At 54.1% G+C, this 24,946-nt stretch overlaps 1 protein-coding gene across 3 annotated transcripts in view; it reads right to left on the reverse strand.

Annotated features, from left to right (window-relative positions):
* Positions 1-17,946: 17,946 nt before the first annotated feature.
* NTRK3 (neurotrophic receptor tyrosine kinase 3) overlaps positions 17,947-24,946 on the reverse strand; it is a 212,523-nt gene continuing 205,523 nt past the window's right edge. For all 3 annotated transcript variants that reach the window (XM_081114823.1, XM_081114822.1, XM_081114821.1), the window contains 2 exons: positions 21,103-21,261; positions 17,947-18,290 (listed from right to left, as the gene is read on the reverse strand). In XM_081114823.1, the coding sequence (XP_080970949.1) occupies positions 18,105-18,290; positions 21,103-21,261 (345 nt within the window). In that variant the 3' untranslated portion in view covers positions 17,947-18,104. The remainder of the gene's footprint in view (positions 18,291-21,102; positions 21,262-24,946) is intronic.

Here is a 24,946-nt window from a genome sequence, read left to right on the forward strand (position 1 = left end):
GACCTGAACTGCAGTTGGTTGGCTGGGAGAAGGGCATGTAGGTAATAGCACAGTTTTCTAATACTGGTGATTTTCATCATCGAGAACACTGCAAACCTCGGGGATGGGGGAAAGAGAGGCAAAAAGCGAACATCTCCCTGGGGAACAGCTCAGGAGCCTTACACACCCCAACAGGAGCAAGGCAAAGGGCCCCGCTGCACCTGGAAGTCATAGAGGACTGTCTGCGAGCCTCAAGTATTTCCAGGAGCTCACTCCCATACACATGCCAGATCCATGCTGAGCATCCCCCCTCGGGGACACCAGCTTCCCTACATCTGTTCCTCCCTTGTGCCTAATGAGTGTGTTTCTTCCGCTGCCGCTGCGGGTGCTAATCCGGGTGCCGATCCGGGTGCCCTGGTCAGTCTTGGGAAGGCCCTCTGCCGTTTCTGAGGTTCCTCTGTCAGACTGTTGTGTCCCCGCGTCCTAGGAAGGTGACGATCTCAGAGGAGCACGCTGTCATTGTGAGACGCGGCATGTCCCATGCCCTCCAGCACAGGACGATGCGTCCCCGGGGGAGGCTGTACCGGTGTTACTGACCTGGGAAGCCTGGCTACAGGCAAGTGCGTGAGGGGGGTTGTCAATCAAGGACCTTCCGGACCTAGAAGTCCATACCTTTACCCTGTCCTCTGATTGTCTCCCAAGACAAATGACAGATAATGAGTCAGGAGGGTGTGAGGACAATCTGAAGGGCCTCCTAGGCCTTTGTGGGGGGTGGGGTGGAGTAGAAAGGGCTTCAGGGAAAAGGATGAGGTGGAGGGTTTCAGGTATGCGGGTGTGCACTCTCCCTGCCCTTTAGCCACGGCCAGCACTGGACGACAGTGGCAAGGCCAAGCCCCCAGGCCTAGGCTCCCGAGGCACCTAAAATCCTACCTTGAGCAACATCTACTTTTGCCTTTAATTCTGCAGAAGTGTGGCCGCGGGAAACCCCTGCGGGGGTGGCTGCGTGGGAATCTGAGTCTGTTTTCACAAGGAGGCTGGAGCATGCGTCACACTGCGAACACTGCCCGAGTGAGGGGCCCTTGGGGAATGAGAAATCCAGTTCAAGTCCACAGATGTCTACTCAGTACGTGTTACGCGCCTGTCACCGCACAGGGACTTAAGGCACGCTCCACTTACTCATCAAGAGGCTTTGAGACGCTGGGGACCTTTGTCCCAGGCCCTTTTCTGACCTTGGAATTTACGTGACCATGTGGCAAAGGCCAGATGAAAACTATGATTTATTACCAGGGACCAGGAAAGGTCAAGTGTCTGCCCCTTAGGTGGGCTGGCTGCTTTCACAGGGACGTAACCTTTGAGAAAGCTATTTGGGCTTCTCACCACCCAGAGACACAGAAATTACACACTTCTTAACAAGTGACATGGCCCGGCCGGTGTGGTTCAGTGGCTGAGCGTCCACCTAGGAACCAGGAGATCACGGTTCCATTCCCGGTCAAGGGCACATGCCCGGGTTGTGGGCTCCATCCCCAGTGTGGGGCGTGCAGGAGGCAGCCGATGGATGATGCGCTCTCATCATGGATGTTTCTATCTCTGTCTCCCTCTCCCTTCCTCTCTGAAATCAACCAAAAAAAAATATTTAAAAAAAGAATTCTTGGATCCAAAGTATCAGCAGCAATGAGGTGGGGCAACCCCGACTTAAACCCTTCTACGCCTCGTGGGACTCTCATGAGGAGAATGACAGCGTGTGCCTCTTCCCTACCATCCATCTCCGCCTTTGAAAGACATAGATGGAAACGAGTCTTGGAATCTCATGAAAGGAAAACATATTGTATGAAAAGAAAGATATAGAGAAAGAAAACTGGAAAAGAGGGGTGCGGGGAGCTTAAAAGTGAGTGTGCCCAAGAACCCCAGTATCTCTGGGCTACGAGGGTGTCCTAAGGGCGCGTGGTTATCCTACCTGGAGCACTCACCTGGAACGACTAGAGCGGGGGAGTTTAGCGAGGATCCGTGTGGGGCCACGGGACGGCACCAGGATGTGCAGCCGGAGGGAGGTGGTCCATCCTGACCCTGGGCCCTGTCTCAAAGGATACACGTGCGCGTGACGTGCGGATGTTCTTCTGGGAACATCATCTGGCCCCGCCGCCGGCCAAGGGTGCCCTTGAGCACCGTACAGGCGGTGTTCACCCTCAGCAAACCCGAGGCCCGGCTCCCAAGGTCACATCGGATCCTACAGTCTCTGCACAATATTGGACTTGACCACCTTCAACCTTGACCTTTATGTTCAACACCCTTCCCTGCTGATGTGAATACGTGTTGCTGACTTATTCCTGAAGGATTTCAAGGAGGGTGGACACGTCGTTTTCCCACTGCGAAGGTGACGTGATCTTTGTTCATGTGTTTGTCATTCCTTGATAGCCTCCAATCTAGGACCGTGCTTACTCTGAATGGTTATCTAGTTGTATTATTTAAAGACCAGAGGCCTGGTGCACGAAATTTGTGCACTGGTGGGGGTGGGGTGGGGAGAGGGTGTTCCCTCAGCCCGGCCTGCACCCTCTCACCGTCCGGGACCCCTCGGAGGATGTCTGACTGATGTTCTGCTGTAATGGTCACTTAGGCTTCTATTATATAGATTGAAAATTCATCGCAATTAGGTAACAGCTTCTCACACAAAAAATGTGGTCATTGCAAAAAAATAAAAAATAAAAAAAGGAACGAATCCAGTTCAGACAAGAGCACGGGTGTTTTATAACTTTATTTGAGAAGAGACCCTACATAAACTATGTCAGGAGGATACAGTCTACACACGATTTCATCACTCAGTAAATGGAGTCGTTAACGTAACACTGAAGATATGATACCATGAGGAAGACGGACGGAAGGACGGACAGATGGCCGAGGGGTATTTACAACGCTCGCACACGCTCTATTTATACCGGAGGTGGGTATATACATATATACATGTACATGTGCATATACATACATAGGGCCATACATACACACACATATATACATATATATGTATAAAATGTTTCCCGACAGAAACCAAGAAAAGGGTGTGCCTTCGGGTAGCGATTACCCACTGGAAAGTGAAGAATGGGTGGGGTTTCATGAGCTTCATGGTGTTAGGCTCCGCCCCCACATGTCCCGCCGCCGATTGGTTCCCAAGAAGACCCACGTTGGCTCGGGGTGGAAGCCTGAGGGTGGAGGATGGGGTGACGGGGGCGGGGCCAAGAGTGGAGGACATGCACAGTGGGAGGAATGACCTTTGGTGACACCGTTACATCATCCTTTTGTATGAAACATAAGTTATTAATGCGATTTAAAAAAATAATTTTTCTGTTTTCTTTTGAGGTTCGGGGAGGACGGACAGGTGGGGCTGGGAACCCAGATGGGAGAGCTGTTGCCTTTTCAACACATCTCTCAATATGGACTGACAGCATGTCCCCCCTTCCCTGGGCCCCCCTGACCAAGGTAGAACCCACTGATTTCTGATTTATTTATTTTTTGCATAAAGAACACCTTTACACGAGAATTTGACGTTGCCCGTGAGCCTCTTCTCCAGAGGCAAATACAGTCATCATGTTAACGAAAGCGATTCTCCAAGACTCACCGGGATGCAAATAAACTGAGCACAGCCAATGGGGTTAGTTGTCCTTAAAAAAAAAAAAAGACATTCCCTCAAAGAAGGGGCACGATGGGTGAAACCCAGGTTTGCTAAAATCCTCAGCCACCCCTTGAAAGTCAGTAACTTTGGGATCCAACTGCTAGGAAGCCAGCATGACCAACACTTTCCAGCAGCCTGGGGGGTGGGGTGGGGGGGGGGCAACAGGCCAGCATGATGGAGGGAGATTTCTCAGTCATGAAACCGAACGGAGGAACAATCCGTGGAGGTGAAAGGAAACGCAGTTGAGCACGCCTCGACTCTGCCAGTGAATGCCCGCTTGGCAACCGTGTGTCTTTCCACTGCTAAGCTTCTCCCAAGCTACGCCAAGTGGTGGTAGCCCTTCCCTCCCTCCCTCCCTCCTTCCTTCCTTCCTTCTTCCCTCCCTCCCTCCATCCTTCCTTCTTTCTGAACTCTGTAAGATAACCTTGGCCTCAGAACCAGTATGTGCACGCGTCCCAGGCCCACATGCCACGCACACCATGTTCAAGGTCGGATGGCCAATATATGAATACAAACGTGGACACACACACACACACACACACACACACAGGGGATCAGACGAGAGAGAGTCACGTTACATATATTTAGTACAGAAAGCTTCGGGGTGGGGGTGGAAATCAGCTACGACGGCACCCGAACTCCATTTGCAAAATTGCTCTCGGAGAACACAGCGTCCGACCGGAGCGCGGAGCAGGTGCCAGCTGATTTGCCAGCCGCCCGAAGGCTGCTCGGGACATCAGCCTGAAGACAAGGGGACACGTGATGTCCAGTAGGAAACGAATCTGTGTACAGCATTTACAAGGCAATAAATCCTTCCTTTCCCTCCAAATGAGATATGTAAAGTAGCACTTAGTTTAAATACAAGTTTTCTTCTGCTTTTAGGCCTAGCCGTAAAAAGCCATTCATGCAAAAAATTACCTCCAGTCGGCGCTGGACGTTTGAAGGACACTTCTCCTGAAAGCGAGTCCCTTTCGCGTAGGGAAGGGGGGAAAAAAAATTCCACTCGGGACAGCCAGCCGCGGCTGGGAGTGGAAAATGCAAGACTTTGGTGTCTGTGGGGCATTTGCCTTAAGAGCCCAGACGTGTCGCTGAGCTCGCCTCCGCGGAGGCAGAGGGCTAGACGCGCCCTTGAAAATGTTAGGAATTGTCCAGAAAGAGTACTGGGAACCTCTCCAGGGATTTATTCTCTAGCCTGTTCCCTCCTGAGGCTCCTACGGACATCCCTCCTCCTTCTAACGACGCAGCCCCGCCTCAGACCACCGTTCCGGCCCGTGGACCAGTCAACTCCCAACTCCTTCTCTGTTTTTCCTGTGCATATATACCCCAGCCTAGGTTTGTCCCTTAGTTCCCATAGAAAACAAAGCTCCTATGCTAAAGGACCCTCAGAGCGGATTGTTGACCCTGCCCTCGTCAATAATCCAGAGAGATGTGTGCCTCTTTCTCGGGGCGGGTGTGAGCGCTGGAACGGGAAGCCCGCAAGAGGATGAGGGGTGGAGGAAGCATGGCGTCCGGCCCCTCGCTCGCTCCAAGGTTAAACATCGCCTTTCCAGACCTTGGTCTCTGTTCTGCTGTCTCCACCTTACAAAGGCCCCCCCATGTCCTGGGGGGCTGATCGGAGCCCTGGGTGGTCCAGGGGCAGTGGGAGTGGAATCTATCTGCCACCTGTAAACCAGGAGACAGCGGTTAAGATGCAGTGTGCAGGGACCGCCTGGCCTCCCCGCACGGGGCCATCCTGACACAAGCCGCGTATTACGGTGCGGGACAGCCGGGCAGGCACGGAGCAGCCTGACACCGGTGCTCCTGCTGCACCCCCCCGTCCTCAGTGCACCCACCAGCCTGGCCCGATGGAGGCCCAGAGGGGCCACGTGCGCTTTCCCCGGGATTGTTTAAGGCATGGTGAGCTGCCGGACCACACGCCTGATGAAGGGGTGGCCGCTGGCATGCGAAGCAGTGCCCAGCCTGCGTCTCCAAAATGCCCCACAGCAGCAGCACGTGAATGCACAGGGAGAACAAAGACCTGCACGTGGTTGTGTGCATCAATCGTAGACAGAAGGGGGGCTGCCTGTAAGTGGTCCCCCGCTGGGGAGGGGACAAGCCGAAGGTGCCTTGTGAAGACTGTCGTTGGGGGGTGCCTGTGCCCAAGGGTGTCTGAGTGTCTTTGTTTCCAGGAGACCTCGGGGCGTGGCTTGGGAAAAGCTTAGCAGGGAATTGTCTGGATGTGTGAGCCCAAACCCTGTCCTTTTCCTTAGGAGGCCAAGAACGTGACAGAAACAGCTAAGCCCCCAGGCTTTGAATAGAATGCGAGATGCAGGCACTTGAACTTAAGAAGAAAGTCTTTTCGGAGGAGGCCCCCCGGACAGGAAGGGAAGGAAAACCAGGCCTTCCTGGCACAGAAGGTCCATGAGGACAGCCAGCCTTGGGTGAATGGAGGGGTGGTCGCTGTCCCTGGTGCTGAACAGAGACCCAGGAGTCACTGAGAAATGGGAGGAGGGAAAGCCTGCCTAAGGAGCCCAAAGCTCTCAGCAGAGGCTGGCTCTAGGGGAGCGGCTTCCTAAGATGTTTGAGGAGCCTCATTTCGGCGCCATTTCCAATGGAAGCAGCCCCGAGGCCACCCCGGTTTCCCCGTGGGACAGGGTTAACACATCATCCTAACGCGGATGGGGCAGCACGTCCAACCACCTCCCCGTTCAGGCCCTGCTGGCACAGTCCCTCACGGGAGGCGAGGACCCCACGGCCTTAGAAAGGAAGCCTGTAAGTGGACGGATTCCACACCGGGGTCTGCAGACACCGCCCACTGACACCTGCTCCCCGACACCCATTGCAGACACAGGACTGCTGTGCTGCTGGCTGACCACACCCCGCAACTCGAGCCTCTGGCTCCGTCTCTGACCTTAATCTTATTGTCACGTTCTGAGAAACGGAGCAGAGGCCTCACTATGCTCAAGAGAAACTCCAACTTCATAACCAATACCTTCCTACCTGCTGCACCCCCCCCCAACACCCCCCCTCAGCCAATACACACAAGAGATCTCAGAAAATCAAACCTACTTGAGAAAGAGTGCAATTCTTCCCCTAACTGCACCTGGAACTGAGAGAGAGAGAGAGAGAGAGAGAGAGAGAGAGAGAGAGAGAGAAGACTGCTGTTTTATCTCACATTCAGAGAGAGAAAATTCTCTTGCCCTGACTTGCTTGCTTTCATTTCCTTTTGACGATGCCCTCGAGCTCACCCGCAGGGCCCACACACAGAACCCAGAAGGTCCTCTGCTCTGCGGGTAACAGAAGCTTCACGCGGACCATTCTGGTTGCCTCCAGCTGCAATGGGCTTGCAGGAGCCTCGGCTTTTAGGCAGGAACTACAACCGATCTTTCCCAGCCTTGAGAAGAAAACATCCTGCTGGCAGCATGGCTCAGGGGCGGAGCCTCGATGTATGAGCCAGGAGGTCGCAGTTCAATTCCTGGTCAGGGCACGGGAGGCGGCCAATGGATGATTCTCTCTCATCACTGATGGTTCTCTCTCTCCCTCTCCCTTCTTCTCTGAAACCAAATTTAAAAAACAAACAAACAAACACTTTTTCTTTTTTTCAAAGTCCTGCACAGCATTGAGTCAGTTGCATCACACCTGACTGTTGCTTGAAGAGCTAAAGGAAATGACCTTCCAGAGATTTAACTGGAAGCCACCCCTGCCAGGTGCTTAGATTAGTGGCGGGTGACATCGAGGCTGTAATCCGGCCTCAGGACTGCTGGTCGGGCGGAAGTTCCCTTCAAGGGGGTGTGCTTCTCAGCGGGAATCCCGCCCACACCTTCGCTGGTGCTCAGGGCTATTAGAAGGGGGTTCGGCATCTGGACGCCCCGCTGATGATGGCCCTGGAAGCACCTGGTACCGCTTTGGGCGCACTATCTTACTTATGGAGGTGGCTTCACGTAGTCTTACTTTAAAAAACATTTAGATGTGCACACCCTCAGGACAGCAACAGCGGGGGGCGTGAAGCTCAGTGCAGCAGGAGATGCCATTTTGCTACGAATTGTCTGGGATCCCAGGCGTACCAACAAAATCTACCCACAGTCCCTTTTCAGTAAGAGCCCAGCAGGCGGCACAGCCTCTTTCTGCGTGGAGTTTCGTACAGGTATTATTCATCCCTCAGAGAGGAAAGAGCCAGGGATGAGCTCGAGATACCGGACTCCGGGGGAGATGAAAGGGAGGTGCACCTCCAAGCAAGGCACAGCCCCGCGGCGGCTCCCAGCTCAGCACGCAGCGAGCCTGCCTGCCACCCTCACTGCCCAGGGAGGGCTCTCCGCAGGCCAGGCCCCGGGGAGCCCGCAGAGCGCGTGGGCAGCTGTGACCTCACCTGGGGCTCACACTTGTGCACGGCTCTCTTGTAGATGAAGAAGCAAGAAGTGGAGGGGCCACGGTCACTCGGCAGGGAACTGGGAGCTCAGAAACCCCTGCCTCTCCTCCCATGGCCTCCCCGCCACCTTATCGGAGACGGCATTTAAAATGGACCCTCCCCTCCGCCGGCCCCGGGCCGTCCTAAGGAAATGAGACTGAAAAGAAATTAGACGTCACTTTGGAACTATTCGAAGGGACCAAGGAAAAGAGGCAACACTGAAACGGCCCCGGGCTTATGAGAAACAGAGTATCTGTAAGCAACAGGGGTTGGGCTGGACGCGGTGAGTGTGTTTCTCACGTGAACGTGGCCAGCCCATCACAGTCCATCACTGGGCTTTTCACAGCCGAGCAAGGGACAGAGGCAGAGCATCCCTGGCTACACCACCATTTGTGGGATACGGGGTCTGGTCTCCCAGCTCCTCCTGTGCCTTGAACTTTCACTTCATTTTCCCCAAAAAGGAAGCATGTTCTCAGGCTCAATCGTGTGCTCGGGGTATAGACCTCTCTGTGCCGTCACCGTAAAGGTCTCCTTTGGTTGAAAAAGACTCTCATGCCTGCAAGATGTGGCTGCTGCTGCAATTCTGTGTGCATTCCACAGCCCCTCCGTGAAATAAACACTTGGCTGGTGCGTGGCGGGAGCTCCAGTTCTGAGGGACAGGGTGCACCCAACTTGGGGGGGGTGCCTGGGAGGAAAGAGGCCTGGTTTACCATATGGAGCAGCCGGGGGTTGGCGGGGGGGGTGGGGAGAAAGCCATTGACATTGAAAGGAAAAGCTGTCTATGGCAGCTCCTCTTTTCTAACCAAGTCAGAAGGAAGAAAAGGCTCTAAAAAGACAGACTGGGGCACTCTAATGGGCTCCTCCCAGGGTCACCCCTTCGAAAGCAGCGACTGGGTGCTAGTGAGGAGCTAATCCCTTGGTCCAAGGGACTGGAGAGAGAATGACACACGGGCTGGAAGAGCAAGGCTTTCCTCTCGGAAACCCAGGCTCCACGGGCTGGGGGATGCGAAGGCTCAGGAGGAGGACTGGCCAGTGCGGCTCTCCGGACTCTGCAGAGAGAGGATCCGGCTCACAGCGGGGGGGCTGGGGACAGCAGACAGAAAGCGTTCGGAGTCAGGGGGACATTCAAGGGAGAGCTGCAAGAGATGCATGAGCACAGAGGAAAACGGGGTTCACCCTGTAGGCCTGGCTCTGAGCGTCGACCCACGAACGGGAGGTCACGGTTCGATTCCGGGTCAGGGCACAGGCCCTGGCTGTGGGCTCGATCCCCAGTGCAGGGCGTGCAGGAGGCAGCCGATCCATGATTCTCTCACATCATGGATGTTTCTATCTCTCTCTCCCTCCCCCTTCCTCTCTGAAATCAAGAAAAACATATTTTTTAAAAAAATCAAAAACGGGCTGCATCTCCAGGGCGGGAACATTTGCACACTTGCTCTAGGCGAGGCCCGAGAAGTTGTGAAGGTAACTGATCTGCACAGCGGGTGAGAAACAGACGGCTTGCTCCATCACCCGAACCAGAGAAGGGCCACGCCTGCTACCAGCCGGCAGCTGCCCGCTTCCTACTAAAGACATTTCCACGGGCCCAGGTAATCGAGGTGACTTAACATCAGGTACCCACCCAGCCGCACCCGGGCCAGCCGGCTCACTTCCAACCCGGTGCTCCCGTGTCCCATGGCGCCTCAACTTCCCCAAGGAAATCTAACCCTTCCACTTCAAGTTCCAGCTCACTGTGAATGTTTGGGTTTTATATCGGATTGTTTCAGCCCCAATATAGGCCCAGCAACCATTTATAGTTGTACTATGCATTACTCAAGCCCAGAGTCTATGCTTCCCCACCCCCCACCCCCACTAGAAAACTGAAGTGAACTTATGTTTAATTTCGCCGAGTGCGACCCCTCTCAGGACAGAAAATTAATCCCATAAAATCTGCATCCGGGTTAGGTTGGGTTTTGTGTTTCTCCAAGAAAACGAATCCAGCCTTTACATGGGAAGGTTCTGGAAACTCGGGGTTCAGTCTTCCGTGAAGAAGCCCTCACTTTATAAATGCACAACGTCAAAGACGGGGTGATGATAATTAAAAAACAAACAGTGAGCTACAGATCAATTTAAGAAAGCCCAGGCCTGATCCACACTCATTGGTGAGTGCACATGGGTGTGCACATGAACACACACACATACACACATGAAGGTCAGTGGGAAAAACACACTTGCAGCACATGGCCTTGTATTGGAGCAATGGAGTGTAGAGGTGTGTGTGTGTGTGCGCGCGCACATGTCCACGTGTCATACTTTGCACTGTGTCACTGTGTGAGCTTGAGCATCTAGAACATAATACAACGCTGATCACTGCTGGTAAGTAAAGATCAGGTTTGCTTCTGCGCGGCTGCGACATTCCTTGGCCCAGACGTCTGTTTTCCTAGTCAATAAACACGGTGTCTTTGGCTGGAAGCTGCCATTGCTCCGAAAGAAAGGGCTAAGGCTGTACAACGAGATTCTTGTTTCTCGTCTCCAAGACAAGAAGCCAAGTGGGAAAGAAATTTCACAGAGAATCAGAATCGGAAAAGCCGTGGAGAAATCTGTGCTCCGGCCTTCGGGGTGAAGCGTTCCAAAACCGGGGCACGTTTCCCCCAACGCCCGACACCGCGGCAGACCTACGGGCAGGAGGCGGCCGCAGCTAAGCGAAGGGGCTTCGCTTCAGACTCCTGGTGTCCCGGACGGCCCTCGTTTGTAGAGAAGCTGTGGCTCAGCTCTGAGGCTTCCCCTGGCCGCCGTGTCTCCTGGTGGCACCACCAGTGAGTCGGAAAGGGCGCTGGGGATGCTGGGGCCACCATCCGAGTGAGGAGAGAGCTGACAGCGGGGCCTGGGGGATAGCTGCATCCTCTGTCCCCACCAGCAGAAAAGAGGCCGGGCCTGGCCGGTGTTGCTCAGTGGTTGAGCACTGACCCATGAACCTGTCAGGGCACATGCCGGGGTTGCGGGCTTGATGCCCCAGTAGGGGGCATGCAGGAGGCAGCTGGTCCATGATGCTCTCTCATCACTGATGTTTCCATTTCTCTCACTCTCCCTTCCTCTCTGAAATCAATAAAAAAAATTTAAAACAGGAGCTGGGGCTGCCTTGCTTAGAAGGAAACACCTTCACAGACCAGGGCACGCTCTCTGCCCATCAGAACCTGACGCCCCGCCTGGCCACCTGGCTGCAGCCGTCACCTGCTGCACGTGGACCTGGACAAGCTGAGAGCCTGGGAGCCCAGGGCTCCCGGATTCCTTATCAACCAGGTCCCTTTGTGCGGCACCGGATACGCTGCAGAGCTGTGCGTCCTCGCGGAGTGGCTCCGTGCCCTCCCGTGCGGTCCCTGCGGGGGAGGCCAATGCCATGACAACCACTGTCACCCGGAGAGAAGGCCTGGCCCAGCATGGCGCTCAGACAGAGGTCGGCGCTCCCCTCCTACAGTCACATCCCCACGGGGGCTCCTCTGCCCAAGGTCCCGGACCCAGAGCGCGTGGGTGGGGGAGGGGGAGGCGGCGGCCCATGGCGGCCACCAGGTTCCAGGCGGGAGGCGCCCAGGCCCTGGCGGCATCTCAGTGAGCGGAGCGGGAGGCTAATGGAGATGTCGGCGCTGTCTGACACCCGGGAGCCACCGCAGGGCAGGCCCCTTCAGAAGCCCTAATGCAGCCGTCAATCCCACCCGCCCGCAGGAAATGAGAGTTTTCTGCTCCGTGCGCCGGATCACTTGGCGCCAATTTCCTCCCTGTGTGAGGCCCACTCGGTTTGTGGTCCCGGCTTCACCTCCTGTTAAGACTCTCGCGGAGTCGGAGGGGCAGGCTGTCAGTCCCATGGAAGCAGGAGGATAGAAGCCAAAAGCAAAAAAAAAAAAAAAAAAGAAAAAGAAAAAGAAGAAAAATGGAAGACAATCTTCTTTCCTGGGGTTCACTTTTCGGCGGCAGAAAGCAAAAGTCCAATCATCTGGACCAGGTTTGTTTCTCCATCCCCGGGATGAAGGTCAGGTAGCCGTTAAGTGGAGACGGGACATGACAGTTGGCCAAGAAAAACAACAAAACGTTGAAGGAAGCTGTGCGTTCGAGTGTGTCCCAGGAGTTAGCTTATTTGTCGTGCTGCTGTTCTTATGGCTCCCATGTGCTCTTCCTAAATGAGAGAATAGCCCCGGCCAGTGTGGCTCAGCGGCTGAGCGTCGACCTATGAACCAGAAGGTCACGGATTGAGTCCCAGTCAAGGGCACATGCCCGGGTAGTGGGCTCGATCCCCAGTAGGGGGCGTGCAGGAGGCAGCCGATCCATGATTCTCTCTCATCATTGATGTTTTGCTCTCTCCCTCTCCCTTCTTCTCTGAAATCAATAAAAATGTATCTTTAAAAGAAAGAAAGAATGACTTCCAGACTCAGACTCCGGCGCTCCCATTTCTCATTGGGCCTCGGGGATGTTGCATCGGGAAGAACGTACAGGCTCCCAGTCTACCCTCAGACGTTCAGGGGCGACGTCTAAATCTGTCACTGTCCAAAGTGAGAGGAAACCAATCGCTCCCATAAGATGTGAAGCTGAACAGCAAGACCCGAGTGCCAAGCGCCCCTCGGACGTCCAACCGGCCTTTTGTCACTTCCGTTATCTTGACACATCTTCTGTTCGGAACGTCTGGCTTTGTCGGCCCCGAGTATCTCTCGCGAGCTACGCGCTGGGGCCGGGCGCGGCGCACAGAGCCACATTCACCGTGGTGATGGGGGAGAATCAGCGGAGCTTGCTGTCCTGCCGCTGAACGATGGGAGCAGCCCAGCCCACGGGGGAAGACCCCTTCGCGATGGCAAATTGCACAGCACGCCGTGTTGTAAGCTCAGATCTTAAAGAGGAAGGGGATCTCATTTTCTTACTTTGACCGGGAATTCCAAGTACTGTGAGGAGCCCCCGGCCCCCCAGCTCTAGGGAGCTCCCCGTGAAACAGAAAGGTGTCTATGCCCGCACACCTGAGACCGGGATGGAGGCAGCTCCTGGTGCAAAGTATGGCTCTTGTGTAGGCACTGGAGGGGGCGATCCTCCAGAGAATGCACCAGGGAAGCAGGCCGCCAGAAGCCAAGATGCAGGCCTGCGTGTGGAACAGCTGATGCTCACAGCCAAAGCCCTAACACCCAGCCCAGTGACGCTCACAGTCAAAGCCCTAACACCCATCCGGTGACGCACAGACACACATCAGCGTGGTCGGCAATGCCTTTCAGAAACAGCGGGCGATGGCACACCTCTCACAGCCTCTCTGTCCGTCCCTGCTAGGGCCGGGTTCCCCCTGCAGTGCCGGTGACTGACATGCCAACCCCCCAATGGGACAGGATGTGGCAGGATCGGCTCCGGTGTGACCCGTCAGACAACCAGCAAGAGTGGCTTCGGGATGCTCAGAGCGCTGTCGTCAGCATAAGCTGACTCAAGGGGCAACGCCTGACCCAGCTGCACAAGAGCACACGCTCCCCATCATGCCTTTCTGCGTGCCCCGAGGCCAGGGCCTCTCTGGCTGCCTCCTCCCCGGGAAGCGCAAGGCCCACGCCGACCAAGCACTGTGGGATCGATCTGCTGCTGGCTGCACGCAGACCTTCACGGACGCCGTTCCGACTGAATGTACAGATACAGCGTACAAGGCATGGAGGCCCACACCTTCGCTAGCGAGCGCTCCAAAGCAATCCCGAAATGTCTCCTGCAGCTCAGACAGAGATCAGAATAATGATACAAAAAACTTGGAATTTTTCTTAAAACCTATTATGTGTTGGCCAAAAAAAAAAAAAAAAGAGGTATTTCGTATTAAAAAAAATAAAAAAGATTGATGATGATCCAGGGACCAGAAAACATAGCGGCCACAGCACCACGGTCTGGGTAAAGGTGCCAGTGTGTGTTAAGGCGAGTGCCAGCAGGCTGGCCCTCCGCCCAGGCCGACAGGAGGCTCCCGGGGACACGTGGAGGCAGCCCTCCAGCTGCTGTGGGCACACGGGCTCGTTCAGCAAGCAGCTCTGAGCTGCTCCTTTGTTTCAGACGGTGAGCGGCGCACCGGGAGGCCCCCAGACCTCAGGAATGTCCTGGCAACAGCGACAGCTCAAATCAGGATGATACCGCTGCTGTCCGGTTTGGAAAAGCGGGGCCAAGAAGCCATTCGTCGTTCCCGGATGAAGAAGAGCTGTGGGGATAGCCTGCAACGTCACACGCCGCTCCTGACAATGGCGGGGAAAGGTAACAGCCGCTTGAGTTCAGATGGGCACCAGAGCCCAGCTGGCGTGGCTCGGTGGTGGAGCGTCAACCCATGAACCAGGAGGTCACGGTTTGATTCCTGGTCAAGGGCACATGCCCGAGTTGCAGGCTCGATTCCCAGTGTGGGGCGTGCAGGAGGCAGCCGATCCATGGTTCTCTCTCATCATCGATGTTTCTCTCTCTCACCCTCTCCCTTCCTCTCTGAAATCAATAAAAATATATTAAAAAAAATAAAGAGCAGGAGAATGGAGTCCTTGGCTTATCTGCCTGGCTCCCCCCGCCAACATCTCTCAAGACTAAGTCACGGAGCCTTCCTCCTCCTCACTTGCCTTCTACAATCCATTTCCTGCCGTTGGTAACCTTTCTTCCTCGTCCTTACCCATCTTTCACTTTCTCTTATTTCTAACAACTTAAAAAAAAAAAAGTGGGACCAGAACGCAGAATTGTTTTTAAACTGAAAGGGACTCTAAGAAAACCTAGTACAACCTCTCAAATGTCTCGGATGAGAAATCTGACCATCGGAGAGCTTAGCTGACTGGGCCAGGGTCACCGGGTCACTCAAAGGGGAGCCGGGATTCTGGCGGTCTTTCCACCCCTCCACACCCCACCTAACTCTCCCCGCGCGCGTCCTGCGCTCTCGGGCTGACCGGCTCCCTTGTGCTTCTGAGCTGAGCCTCGGGCAGCCCCCTAAGCTCTCTCAGCTCTCCCGTGGGTGGTGGTTTCTGTAGGATTTAGCACCAAAAAGATTTGCACTGGTGTCATCTGTGAGTGAGCATCGCGAGGAGAAGGGGACTGCTCAGCCTGAGCCGGGAGGACCGGGGGCCTTGCAAGGCTCGGGGAGCCTCATCCGGGGTGATTTGTGCGTGATCTCTGCTGAGCGGAGGGAGCGGCAAGTCCTTGTCTCGTCGCTAAAGGGGGCTCAGCGAGCCTCCAAATCCCACTTCCAGGTCAGGGCTGCGATCAGAGGGCAGCACGTGGGTCAAGTCCAAAGTAAGGACCTGGAGTGACCCTGGGCTGTGGCACCCTCCTCCCGGGTGGGCACCCAGCTGCAGGCCGCTCATGCCCGGTCCAGGAGGGGGCCTGGCCGGGGTAAACAGGAGCAGCCGGCAGCCGGTGGGAGGCAGCTCACAGGAGGCTACACCCTCGAAGCCCCTCAGGCACTTCCTGTCGGGCTGCAGAGGCCTGCTGTGGCCCCGTGAGCCGAAGGGTAGTTGTTTCAAGACTCACTCAACCACAGTAGGCGCTTTAAAAATAAATAAGTGAATAAATAGGGGAACCTGCGCCAGTGCTTTTCGGGTGCGTAGAGAGGCTGGGAGGGGCGAGGAGGCCAGAGACTCGCCCTGGGCCTGAAGTAGCCCCGGGCACCTGGGCCTCGGGATCGCTCGCAGTGATGAAGGTGGGAGGGAGAGAGGGCGTCCCTTTGGAGCCCAGCCCTGCCCAGGCCGATGGACCCTCAGAGGCAGTTGCCCCCCCTTTCCCCGCCCCCATCAAGGCCTGGGAGAGCCATCCTGGAACTCCAAGAGGAACTGAGAAAAATGCCACAGTGACAGCGCTTAGAATCCAATGGTTTAAGAGGTATATGGGGCCAGAGGTCAGCAAGCACACCCCTCCTCTTGCAGGTGGGGAAACTGAGTCACAGCATGATGAGTCCACGCCCTGTCTCGCTACAGGAGGAATACGCATGCCCCTCCCCCTCCAGAGCCCCCCAGCCCCCTCCATTCCCAGCGTTCTCCCCACCTCCTTCCCGATCCAAACCCCTGGATGGTTTCACTTGTCAAGGCTCACAGGCCACCATGTTAAGCAGACTCTACACAGCCCAGCAAGAGCAACAAGCGTGAGGCGCCCCGCCCCCTGTCCGCCACCCTTTCTCTTCTGCTCTCACGACAGGCAGCTGACACTTTCCCTCGGGCCCCGGTGACCCGGTCCAGGCACACATCGCCCTGAGCCACCAGCCCGAACCCCAACTGCGCCCTGTGTGCAGCCCCACCAGCCCACAGCGCCCGAGGCCTCCCGTGGAGGGGGTCACTGCCACAGGACAGCAAGGGGAGTCAACCCAAAGCGCGCCCCTCAGAGGCCCTCAGGGCTGGGCAGCGGGCACGGAGAAAACCCCCGGCAAGCTCCAGCACACCCCCCCCCAGCCCAGCTGAGCAGCCCCTCCCCACCCCCACAGCCGACAGTCCGAGCACAGCTCTTCTGTTAGAATACAAACACGTGTTGGTCTAAAAAAAGAAGGGAAATCACAAACACCGAAGTCAGTCCCGAGCTCGACACCGGAGGCCCACGCTGCAGCTGACCAGGTGCCCCGATGAGGACGGTCCCTCTGGCGGATGGGGCAGGGGCAGGCCAGAGGCCCCCGGAGGCCCCGATGGGCAGTGGCCAGTCCGTGAGGTGGATCTGTGCTTGGGGTGAGGTGTCCCGGAGGGGTGCACCCTGGCCTCCCCGGCAGGAGGCTCCGTGAGGCTGTGGTCCCAGCTCTGTGGCCCTCAGTCCTGGACAGCAGCAGCCGGGAGGGCAGGCAGGGGAGCGGGCGCCGGCCCAGGCGTCTCCTTCTGTCCCTGAGCAGGGCTCATCAGGACGCGGGGCCTGCGGCTCTGGCCATGCACTGGCCTCTCCCAGAGGATCCCCGCCCCCACCCACCCCACCCCCACAGCGGTTTCTCAGTCCCTGGGCATCCATGGCAGCTCCCAGGCAGGCAGACGCACCAATCCGCCCAGGGCCCCGCACGCGAGGAGCATGCCAGGGCCTGTGCCACGGGTCCACCGTGGACTCGGGAGACGCCCAGGAGGTGGGGCTGGGATCCAGGGGAAGCAGAGGACCCAAAGGGGTGCATCTTATCAGGACCAACAAGGACGAAGTCTCCCGCTGCTGAGACCCTCTGTATCCACGTGTGAAGACAACACGGGCACGTCCCTGCTCTGACCCCAACGCCCCGCAGGCCTGAGTGTGGGAGGCGGGGCCCGGGAGTCCCTCCGGTGATGAAAAGGCAGCTCAGTGCCTCGAGATGGGCCGGGGTCAAAGCTCGCTCCTCGGCGGGCCTGTCAGTCCAGAAAGCCCGCCAGTTCTTGATGCTCCGAGGACAGACGACACCCCCCTAGGGCGTGGGTTACACGGGAGACGCTGTGGCCACCCAGATCACGTGTCCTTGTTGCTCTTTGCTCAGTGTGTGGGCACCATCGCCAGCTCCCGGAGGCATCGGGATGACACTTTCCAGTAGAAACAGGGTCTTGGAGGAGATGAAGGTCCTGGAAGAGGGAAGGCTTGGGGGCGTGGCCAGGGGAAACAGGCCCAGGTCGGGCGCGGGTCCTTGCTGAGCACGGCCGGTGCCATCCACGCAGGCGCCTGTGCAGGGCTGGAGGGCAGCCCCCTGTGCAGGGGATCAGGGTCCACCCAGCTCCTCCCAGCCCCCATCTCTGTGCATCGTCCAGGTCTTCCGCCCCGAAAAGCCAGCGCCGAGGAGGCACGGGCCACAGCTTAAGTCAAAGGGAACTTGTGTCTGTGTTCGTCATGTTGACGATTGTCTGAGTTGTCGTTGTAGTCCTGTGGTTTCTGTGTTAGCAGCTTCTCTGGGGATTAGAGAAGGGATCTCTCTGTAGATATAGATAGATAGTAGGTATATAAATATATATATTATATATCTATATATATATAGACGCCAACTGCCTTTACAGGGTTTCTTCTTTCCGTTTTTCAGTGTCGTATGTGTAGCAGGCACTTAAGTTTATATGAAGATGTTCGCTTCAGTCAAGGGCGGGGAAGGGGCTGTGAGGTGGCGGGGGGGTGGGGGGGCGTGTGAGGCTGGAGAGAGGAGGCAACAGGCAAGGCTCCGTGACCACAGCCGTCGCGGGCCTAGCCGAGGATGTCCAGGTAGATGGGGGTGGCCTTCCCCAACGCGTGGAGGATTTTGTAGATCTCCTTGATGTTGAGCCGCTGCTGCGGCTCCCTCTGCCAGCAGCCGAGCATCACGTCGTACACTTCCTTGGGGCAGACGCGGGGCCGCTCCAACACGCGGCCTTGGGTGATGCACTCAATGACCTGGAAGAGCGGGGAGAACGGGGACGTTACATCGGAGCTCGGCCGGCCCCCGCCGGAGGCCGCGGCTTCCCTGGTGGGTGCAGCGCAGGGCCCGGACCCACGGCACAGGCCGCGGGCGGGGCAGGGGACAGAGCAGAGGTTCTCGTGAGTCCTGTGTGTGCGGGTGACAAGGACGGGGGCTGGTGTGGCATCGCCAGGGGTGCCCACAGATGTTCCTGGTGCTCCGCCTCCCGGCCGGGCCTTCCTGGATAGACTCCCAGTGCCTCTCCCCTGACCTCGCGCCTGAAGCTGCTCCGGACAACCCGGCTGCTTCACTGCCCGGGAGTGGGACTGGCCTCTGACCTGCCCCTCCCCCTCTGATGAGCAGCCCGACTCTGAAACCCCTTGAGGGAACCTGGGACCACCTGGCCCCTCCATGGCTGTCTCCCCCTGGGGTCTCACTTCCTGGGGAGCACCCCTCAGTCCCAGCCTCTGTGCCCCTCGCCACGAGTGCCTCCACGCCTCGGCAAGGCCCATGCTCCCTGCTCTCCGCACTAAACCACGTGTGCCATTTAATTTAAAGTCCCCAGCACAAGGGGGGACTCACAGGGCCCCGCTGGGCGGCCAGTGCACGCGTGACCTCACAGGAGCTCAGCACCCTCGCCTGCGCGATGGGACCCACGGTCTGCTCTGACCGCCTCCTACCAGGGTTGTGGGGACCAAGTGAGAACAAGGAGGGGACCACATGGCCCCCATAACGCAGGGAACGCCACAAAGAGGAGTCGGGGAACGCACAGCACGAAGGGCTGGCCCCACCCCAGCTGGGCATCTGGGGACCGAGCCTGTCATCTGTGGTGCATTTTCAAGTCCTCAAGGACCTTCTCTGCTGATGCTGAGCATGTGAATCTTCAAGGTTTCACCTGCCACTTCTCAGGTGGTTCTAACTCTCTCGCTACTAGCTCTACCGCCATCTAGCCTGGGGCACGGCACCTGCCCCGAGCTGCAGTTCCCTCACTTGAAGATAGGTGGCGCTGACAAAACACACAGAAACCTCGGGGAGCGCCTGAAGCGTCCGTCTGTCTTGATTTCTCCTTCTATCTCCCTGTGGCCCCGTGTCACTCTGATGACCCTGGGTGGCTTGGCTTGTCAAGCCCTCGTACATCTCCTTCTGGGTCGTGTCGACCCCGGAGTCTGCGATGACTCACTTCTCGGCCATCCTGGTAGGACTTCGGCAGCTCACGTCCCTACTCTTACGAGAGCCATTTCCACCCACCATCACCTGCGACTCCAGGAAAAGGGACCCAGTTCAAAGTGCAGTAGCAACTGCTAAGGCCAACGCCTATGCCCTCAGCCGTCTCTCCCCCCCGCCCCCGCCCCAACTCCCCAGTGTGGGCTGACCAGGCGGTCAATCTCTGTAGAGAACCCGACTGCCAGTGACGGCTGCTACCTGGCTGCAGGGGCCGGTGGGGAGGGACAGGTGATGGGGGTAAGACGCCTGCTTCAAGGCCGAGGCCTCGCCAAGCAGTTGGAAAGGACCAGAGACACACTGTTGGCTATCAGGCCAGCCTGGGTGTCCAGGGCATCTGCCGCCACTCAAACCCTCAGCCCAGGTTCTGTCTCTACGGGGCCACCAGACGACCCGAGCTGCGCTCAGGGCACACGTCTGTGCATGTGTGTGCAGGTGTGTGTGCACGTGTGCACGTGTGTGCCCACCACCAGTCCCACCCCCAGGAAGAAAGGAGCAATTTTTTAAAACATCATAACAAATGGGTTCTGACATACACACTTTTTATTTTTTTTAAAGGTCATTAAACTGTTTTGTCCTATTTTAGAAAAGGCGTTCAGGACCCGTTCAGCTTATCAATGATGAGATGTCCCTGAGTTAAGTGGCCAGGGCATAAGAAAGCGCAGATGAACACAGCTTCCAAGGAAAAGATAATTTCTTGGATATTCGGATACGACTCCAATCTGAAAAGGCCCTGTGTGCACGTTTCTCCGGAAAACAGAAGGCCATGGGGATGAACACCATCTCGCCTGGGTTTATTGCGTCGGGAGACGAAGCCCCTCCCTGTCTACAAGCTGCATTGAATCCTGGGTCGGCCCGGCTCCAGGGCCAGCATAACAGAACGGCTTTGGGAGCAGAAGCGCCTTGTGACTTTGGTCTGAGCCTCCCCCACGTTCTAGAAGCTCATGCCTCTGAGACCCTGGCCAGGCCATCTCAGGACCCCACACGGCCCCCCTCCCTTCCTTTGTCCTGCGCCTCAACAGGCGACTGTGTGAAAAGCACTGAATCCACACATCGCGAAGGTGCTTGGAAATTAAATGTGGTTTGTATTCTTCAGGCTTCGGGTAAATTAGAAGCACCCCTGGTGTTTACTGTTATTGCGTTAACCGTTAGAGTTCCCTGTGTCCCATGAACAACACGGGCTCTGCCCTTCTCCCTCGCGGCCGGCACTTCCCCGCCTGGCAGGCCCGGAGCCTTGGGGACGCAGACGACAGGGGCCTACCGGGCGGGGCGTCCCCACAAGATGGCACAAGTGAAAACCTCGCAGTGGCTCTTTGTCATCCTTGTCTTTCTTGGCGAACAGCGGTGGTTTTTGAGAGCAGCCCAGCACAGAGAACCGTGACTTGCGTCTCAATTCGGAGATCTGATTTCATGCTCTTGGTAATTAGACCTCATTTCCTACAGCTATCGTTTCGTCCTACCAAGGAGCTCTCCCCCCCACTTCTTATGCCTCCTGCTTCATGCCCTGCGTCTGAGTCCTGGCCTGAGCTCGCACCTGTCAGCCTCAGCCCCCCGCCCCCCCGCCGAGGCCCCCCGAGGCCCCTGTACCTCCGTGTTGGAGAGCTGGAACCAGGGCTGCTTGCCGTAGGTGAAGATCTCCCAGAGGATAACCCCGAAGCTCCACACGTCGCTCTCCGTGGTGAACTTCCGGTACATGATGCTCTCGGGGGGCATCCAGCGGATGGGGAGCATGGTGTGACCTCCGACCTAGCAGGGGTGGAGACAGAGGCGCGCAGAGGTGAGCCGGCGGCCGGAGTCAGCCCCGTCTCCCTGCACGCTTCCCACGGAGAGGCACCCGATGCATCTTATCCTAAGACAGACACCCCTTCGTGCAACTTGCTCAGAGGTCAGCGCAGAGCCGACGAGAGGAGACCTGCAGCAGCGGAAGTGGCTAGAGGAGCCATGAGAGGGCACACCTCCAGGATGGAAAGGCCCCTGGCTGGAGGGTAAGGAGAGATCGCAGATGATTTCGGGAGGAGAGACGGTGTCAGGATCTGGGGCTACGGGGCACCTAACCGTGAGAGGGAGTCCAGAGTCGCTGAGCGAGGCATCAGGTATCGGAGTATCTGCAGGCCTCGGGTTCGACTCCGTGGCCCATGTGCATCTAATGTGCCTTTCATTTCCACACAATCACCCTGATGTTCTCTCACCACGACCTAGGACTCCGTGTTTCCAGGGAAGGGGACGGAGAAGTTCAAAAGTATGGAAGACCACACGCTAATGAGAAATCACGGGGCCACAAGAGAAGGCACAGCAGGTCTTAGCAAGAGCTCACAGGCCAGTGAGGGGAAACTCTCAAAACCGCCCGAGGAGGACATCAGCCATTGGGGGGCGGGGGGGGGGGGCAGGCCTATGGATCTGAGAGTCCAGGGCAAGAGGATGGGACGGAAATTGGGGTGCCCCTGGGAAAAACATTACGGGGACCCTCACCGCTCAGCAGGTTGCTGGCATCAGCGTAAGCGAAGAACAGCCACAGGCTGTTGTAGAACTGGGGTCCTAATGCATCGTTAGTACAGGCAGCCCTAGCGGTGGGAACTTCCGGCTGATACAGGGGATTTGTTGTTAGGAAACTGATTACCGCCGATAAAGAGAGCTCTCTGTGAATTCCTGATGAACTATTAATCAGAAGAGCCACTGCCAGCGTAGACCGGTTGGAGGAATCCTAATAATGAGCATTTAAGGAGGATGACTTATGGGGGAGACGGGCAATCTCGCTCCTCCAAAGAGAAATCGCGTTAGCCTGGCCCACTTGAAGGAATTGAGAAGATAAATGATGACACGGGTTTGCAGAAGTTGTTTGCGGCCTGGGATTTTATAATCAAGACAGCTCCGTAGCAAGTGTAAAGACAGAAGGTGATGTAGCCCTCAGACAAGCCAAGACTCAGAAACTTGACCCCTCACGGCCTTGACAGGAAATGAAGCAGCAAAAAGTAATTGAGGCTGTACTACAGGAAAACAGAAAAGTGATGTTAGAATATACACTGACTCGGGATACAACGGTGCAAAGCAAATAAGCCACACAAATGCAATTTAAATCTAAATAAATGGCTGCTAATTTGGTAGCAAAATGGGGTGCAACTACTAATAAAGGCTTCTATTAAACAAAGCCATAAAGTAAATAATAATACTAATAATGCTAACAGTGTTACCACTGCCACTATTAGCAATACTTATTTGGAATGAAACTTCTAGATAATTTCAGCCATAAGTGCATAGAAAATGAGGTAGAGAGATAATGAAAAGCCTGATAAAGTCTTTGTCCTTACAAGGGACGGAAAGGGAGCTCACAGACAGCCATCAGCTGTTGATTATAATGACTTAAATTTAAATGAGCTTGCTACAGTTTTAAAGTAGCTTCTAGAAGAACAGATATAGAACATATAGCTTCCAAATCAGTTTTAGGAAAATAGGACCAAAAAACCTCTAATTAATAACAAAATAAGTACACAAAGGAATGGGACAATAGTGAGTAGAAAGCACAAAATAAAAGTTTAAGGAATGTCACTATAGACAGTAAGTACAAATACTATCTGTTAAGAAAAAAGTATATTAAAAATCAAATGCATGTTCTTTATAAAAGGTATATCTAAAAGGAAATATCAGAAAATATTAAAGATGAAAGAATGCAAAAATATGAGAAACAATAAAAGAAAATATGAATATATGTTGACTATAGACTATTCCATGTACATGATAATATATATTAAATAGATAATATATTGAAATTAAATATATATATATGAAAAATTTCAGGATGCCAAGAACTATATGGCAACAAAGTGATTTATAGCATATTTAAAGATGGTAAATTCACCTTTATGATAATTATAAAGCTTTATGGTCCAATTAAGATAGCACCAAAAATGTATAAAGAGTAAAACAGGTTATAAATAAAAGGGAACTGACACCTATAATTAGGATGGGAAAATAAAACACTCTTCCACAAATTAACAGATCAGGAAGACAACGTAAGTGGAGATGCGTTTTTAAAATACAAATAAGGAGTTGTCACTGTTAGATGTGAGTGCCGTGTGTTGTCAGGGCCCCTAAGAGGTTGCATATTATTCTCAATTATCTAAAAATCATTTACAAACACCAATCACTATGTTATACCTCAAAGGAAATCTAAAATTCCAAGGAGGAAAAAAGGTAAATAAACTGAAAGTAAGAAACATTTACTGTACCAAATAAAATACAATAGGAATGAAGAACAAAAGGTTAATTTTTAAAAGGTTCTCTTTGGTCGATTAAAAAGAGTACTATTTGGTAAAGAAAACAATTGAAAATAAAATTTAAAACTGTCATAATAATAATTACAGTCCTATTAGTTGAGAGCTATGAAATATTGCTAAAGTAATTTTGGGGAAAAACTTATAGCACTTAAGCACTTATTTCTAAAATAATTTAAAGTAGATTTTAATTAAATAAGAATTCTATTTTAAAAAGGTAGCAAAGATATACAAGGCAAACTTATAGAAAGCAAGAAAAAATAAATAATAAAGATATAATGAGGAATTAGTACAAAACAAATCAAATAAACAATCAAAAGGGCAGAGGGAAGCAGGCTACTAGTGTATCTACATAATCAATTGCTAGTTCTTTCAAAAGTAACATAAACCTTGCAAGGTTAATACGGACACAAAGGACACAATGAAAAAATGTTAAGAACATTGCAACAATAAAATTTGAAGTATAGATGCCATGATTGAGTTAATACTCGAAAATATTAATTTTAAAAAAGGTAAGAAAAATAAAAACTTAAATACAAAACCAATTACAATTGTAGTAAAAAAAAAAAAAAAAGCAATACATTAAAAATATGTACCAGGACCAGTTGGTCTTATGGGTGAGTTCTACTAAAGTTTTCTATCCTATTGATACTTTTCCAAACCAAAACCAAAACAGGAAGTAAAAGAAACTGCCCCAGCCACACTCTGGCTCAAATTCCCTGTTGACCCAATCAATCAAGCTCAGCAAGCAGCCTTTAACATATGAATACAGACACTGTCTAGGTAACTTATCTACATATGTATAAAACATCTCTGTTATGAACATAGTCTCAAAACCTGAATAAAATAGTATCGTATTGAATCAGCAATAGGTTATAATAATTCCACATTATAACTCAACACATTTTATGTACTAGAAATAAAAGAATGCCTCAGTCTTTTAAAAAAAATCTGTTTAATTTACTAAAGTAAAAGGAGAAAAGCTATCCTTTTCCAACACCTTTCCCGATTCAAAGCTCTGGTTCATTACTAATAGAAGGTCACGTCCTCCATGTAACACACTAACGATCATATTTACTCATGACACATTAGAACCATACAGGTATCGTCTACCACTGATTTTATCAACACCGTTCGGGTGAGGTACTAGCCAATGTGATAAA

This window comes from Myotis nattereri (assembly GCF_964212035.1).
Source record: "Myotis nattereri genome assembly, chromosome: 21".
Classification (NCBI taxonomy): domain Eukaryota; kingdom Metazoa; phylum Chordata; class Mammalia; order Chiroptera; family Vespertilionidae; genus Myotis; species Myotis nattereri.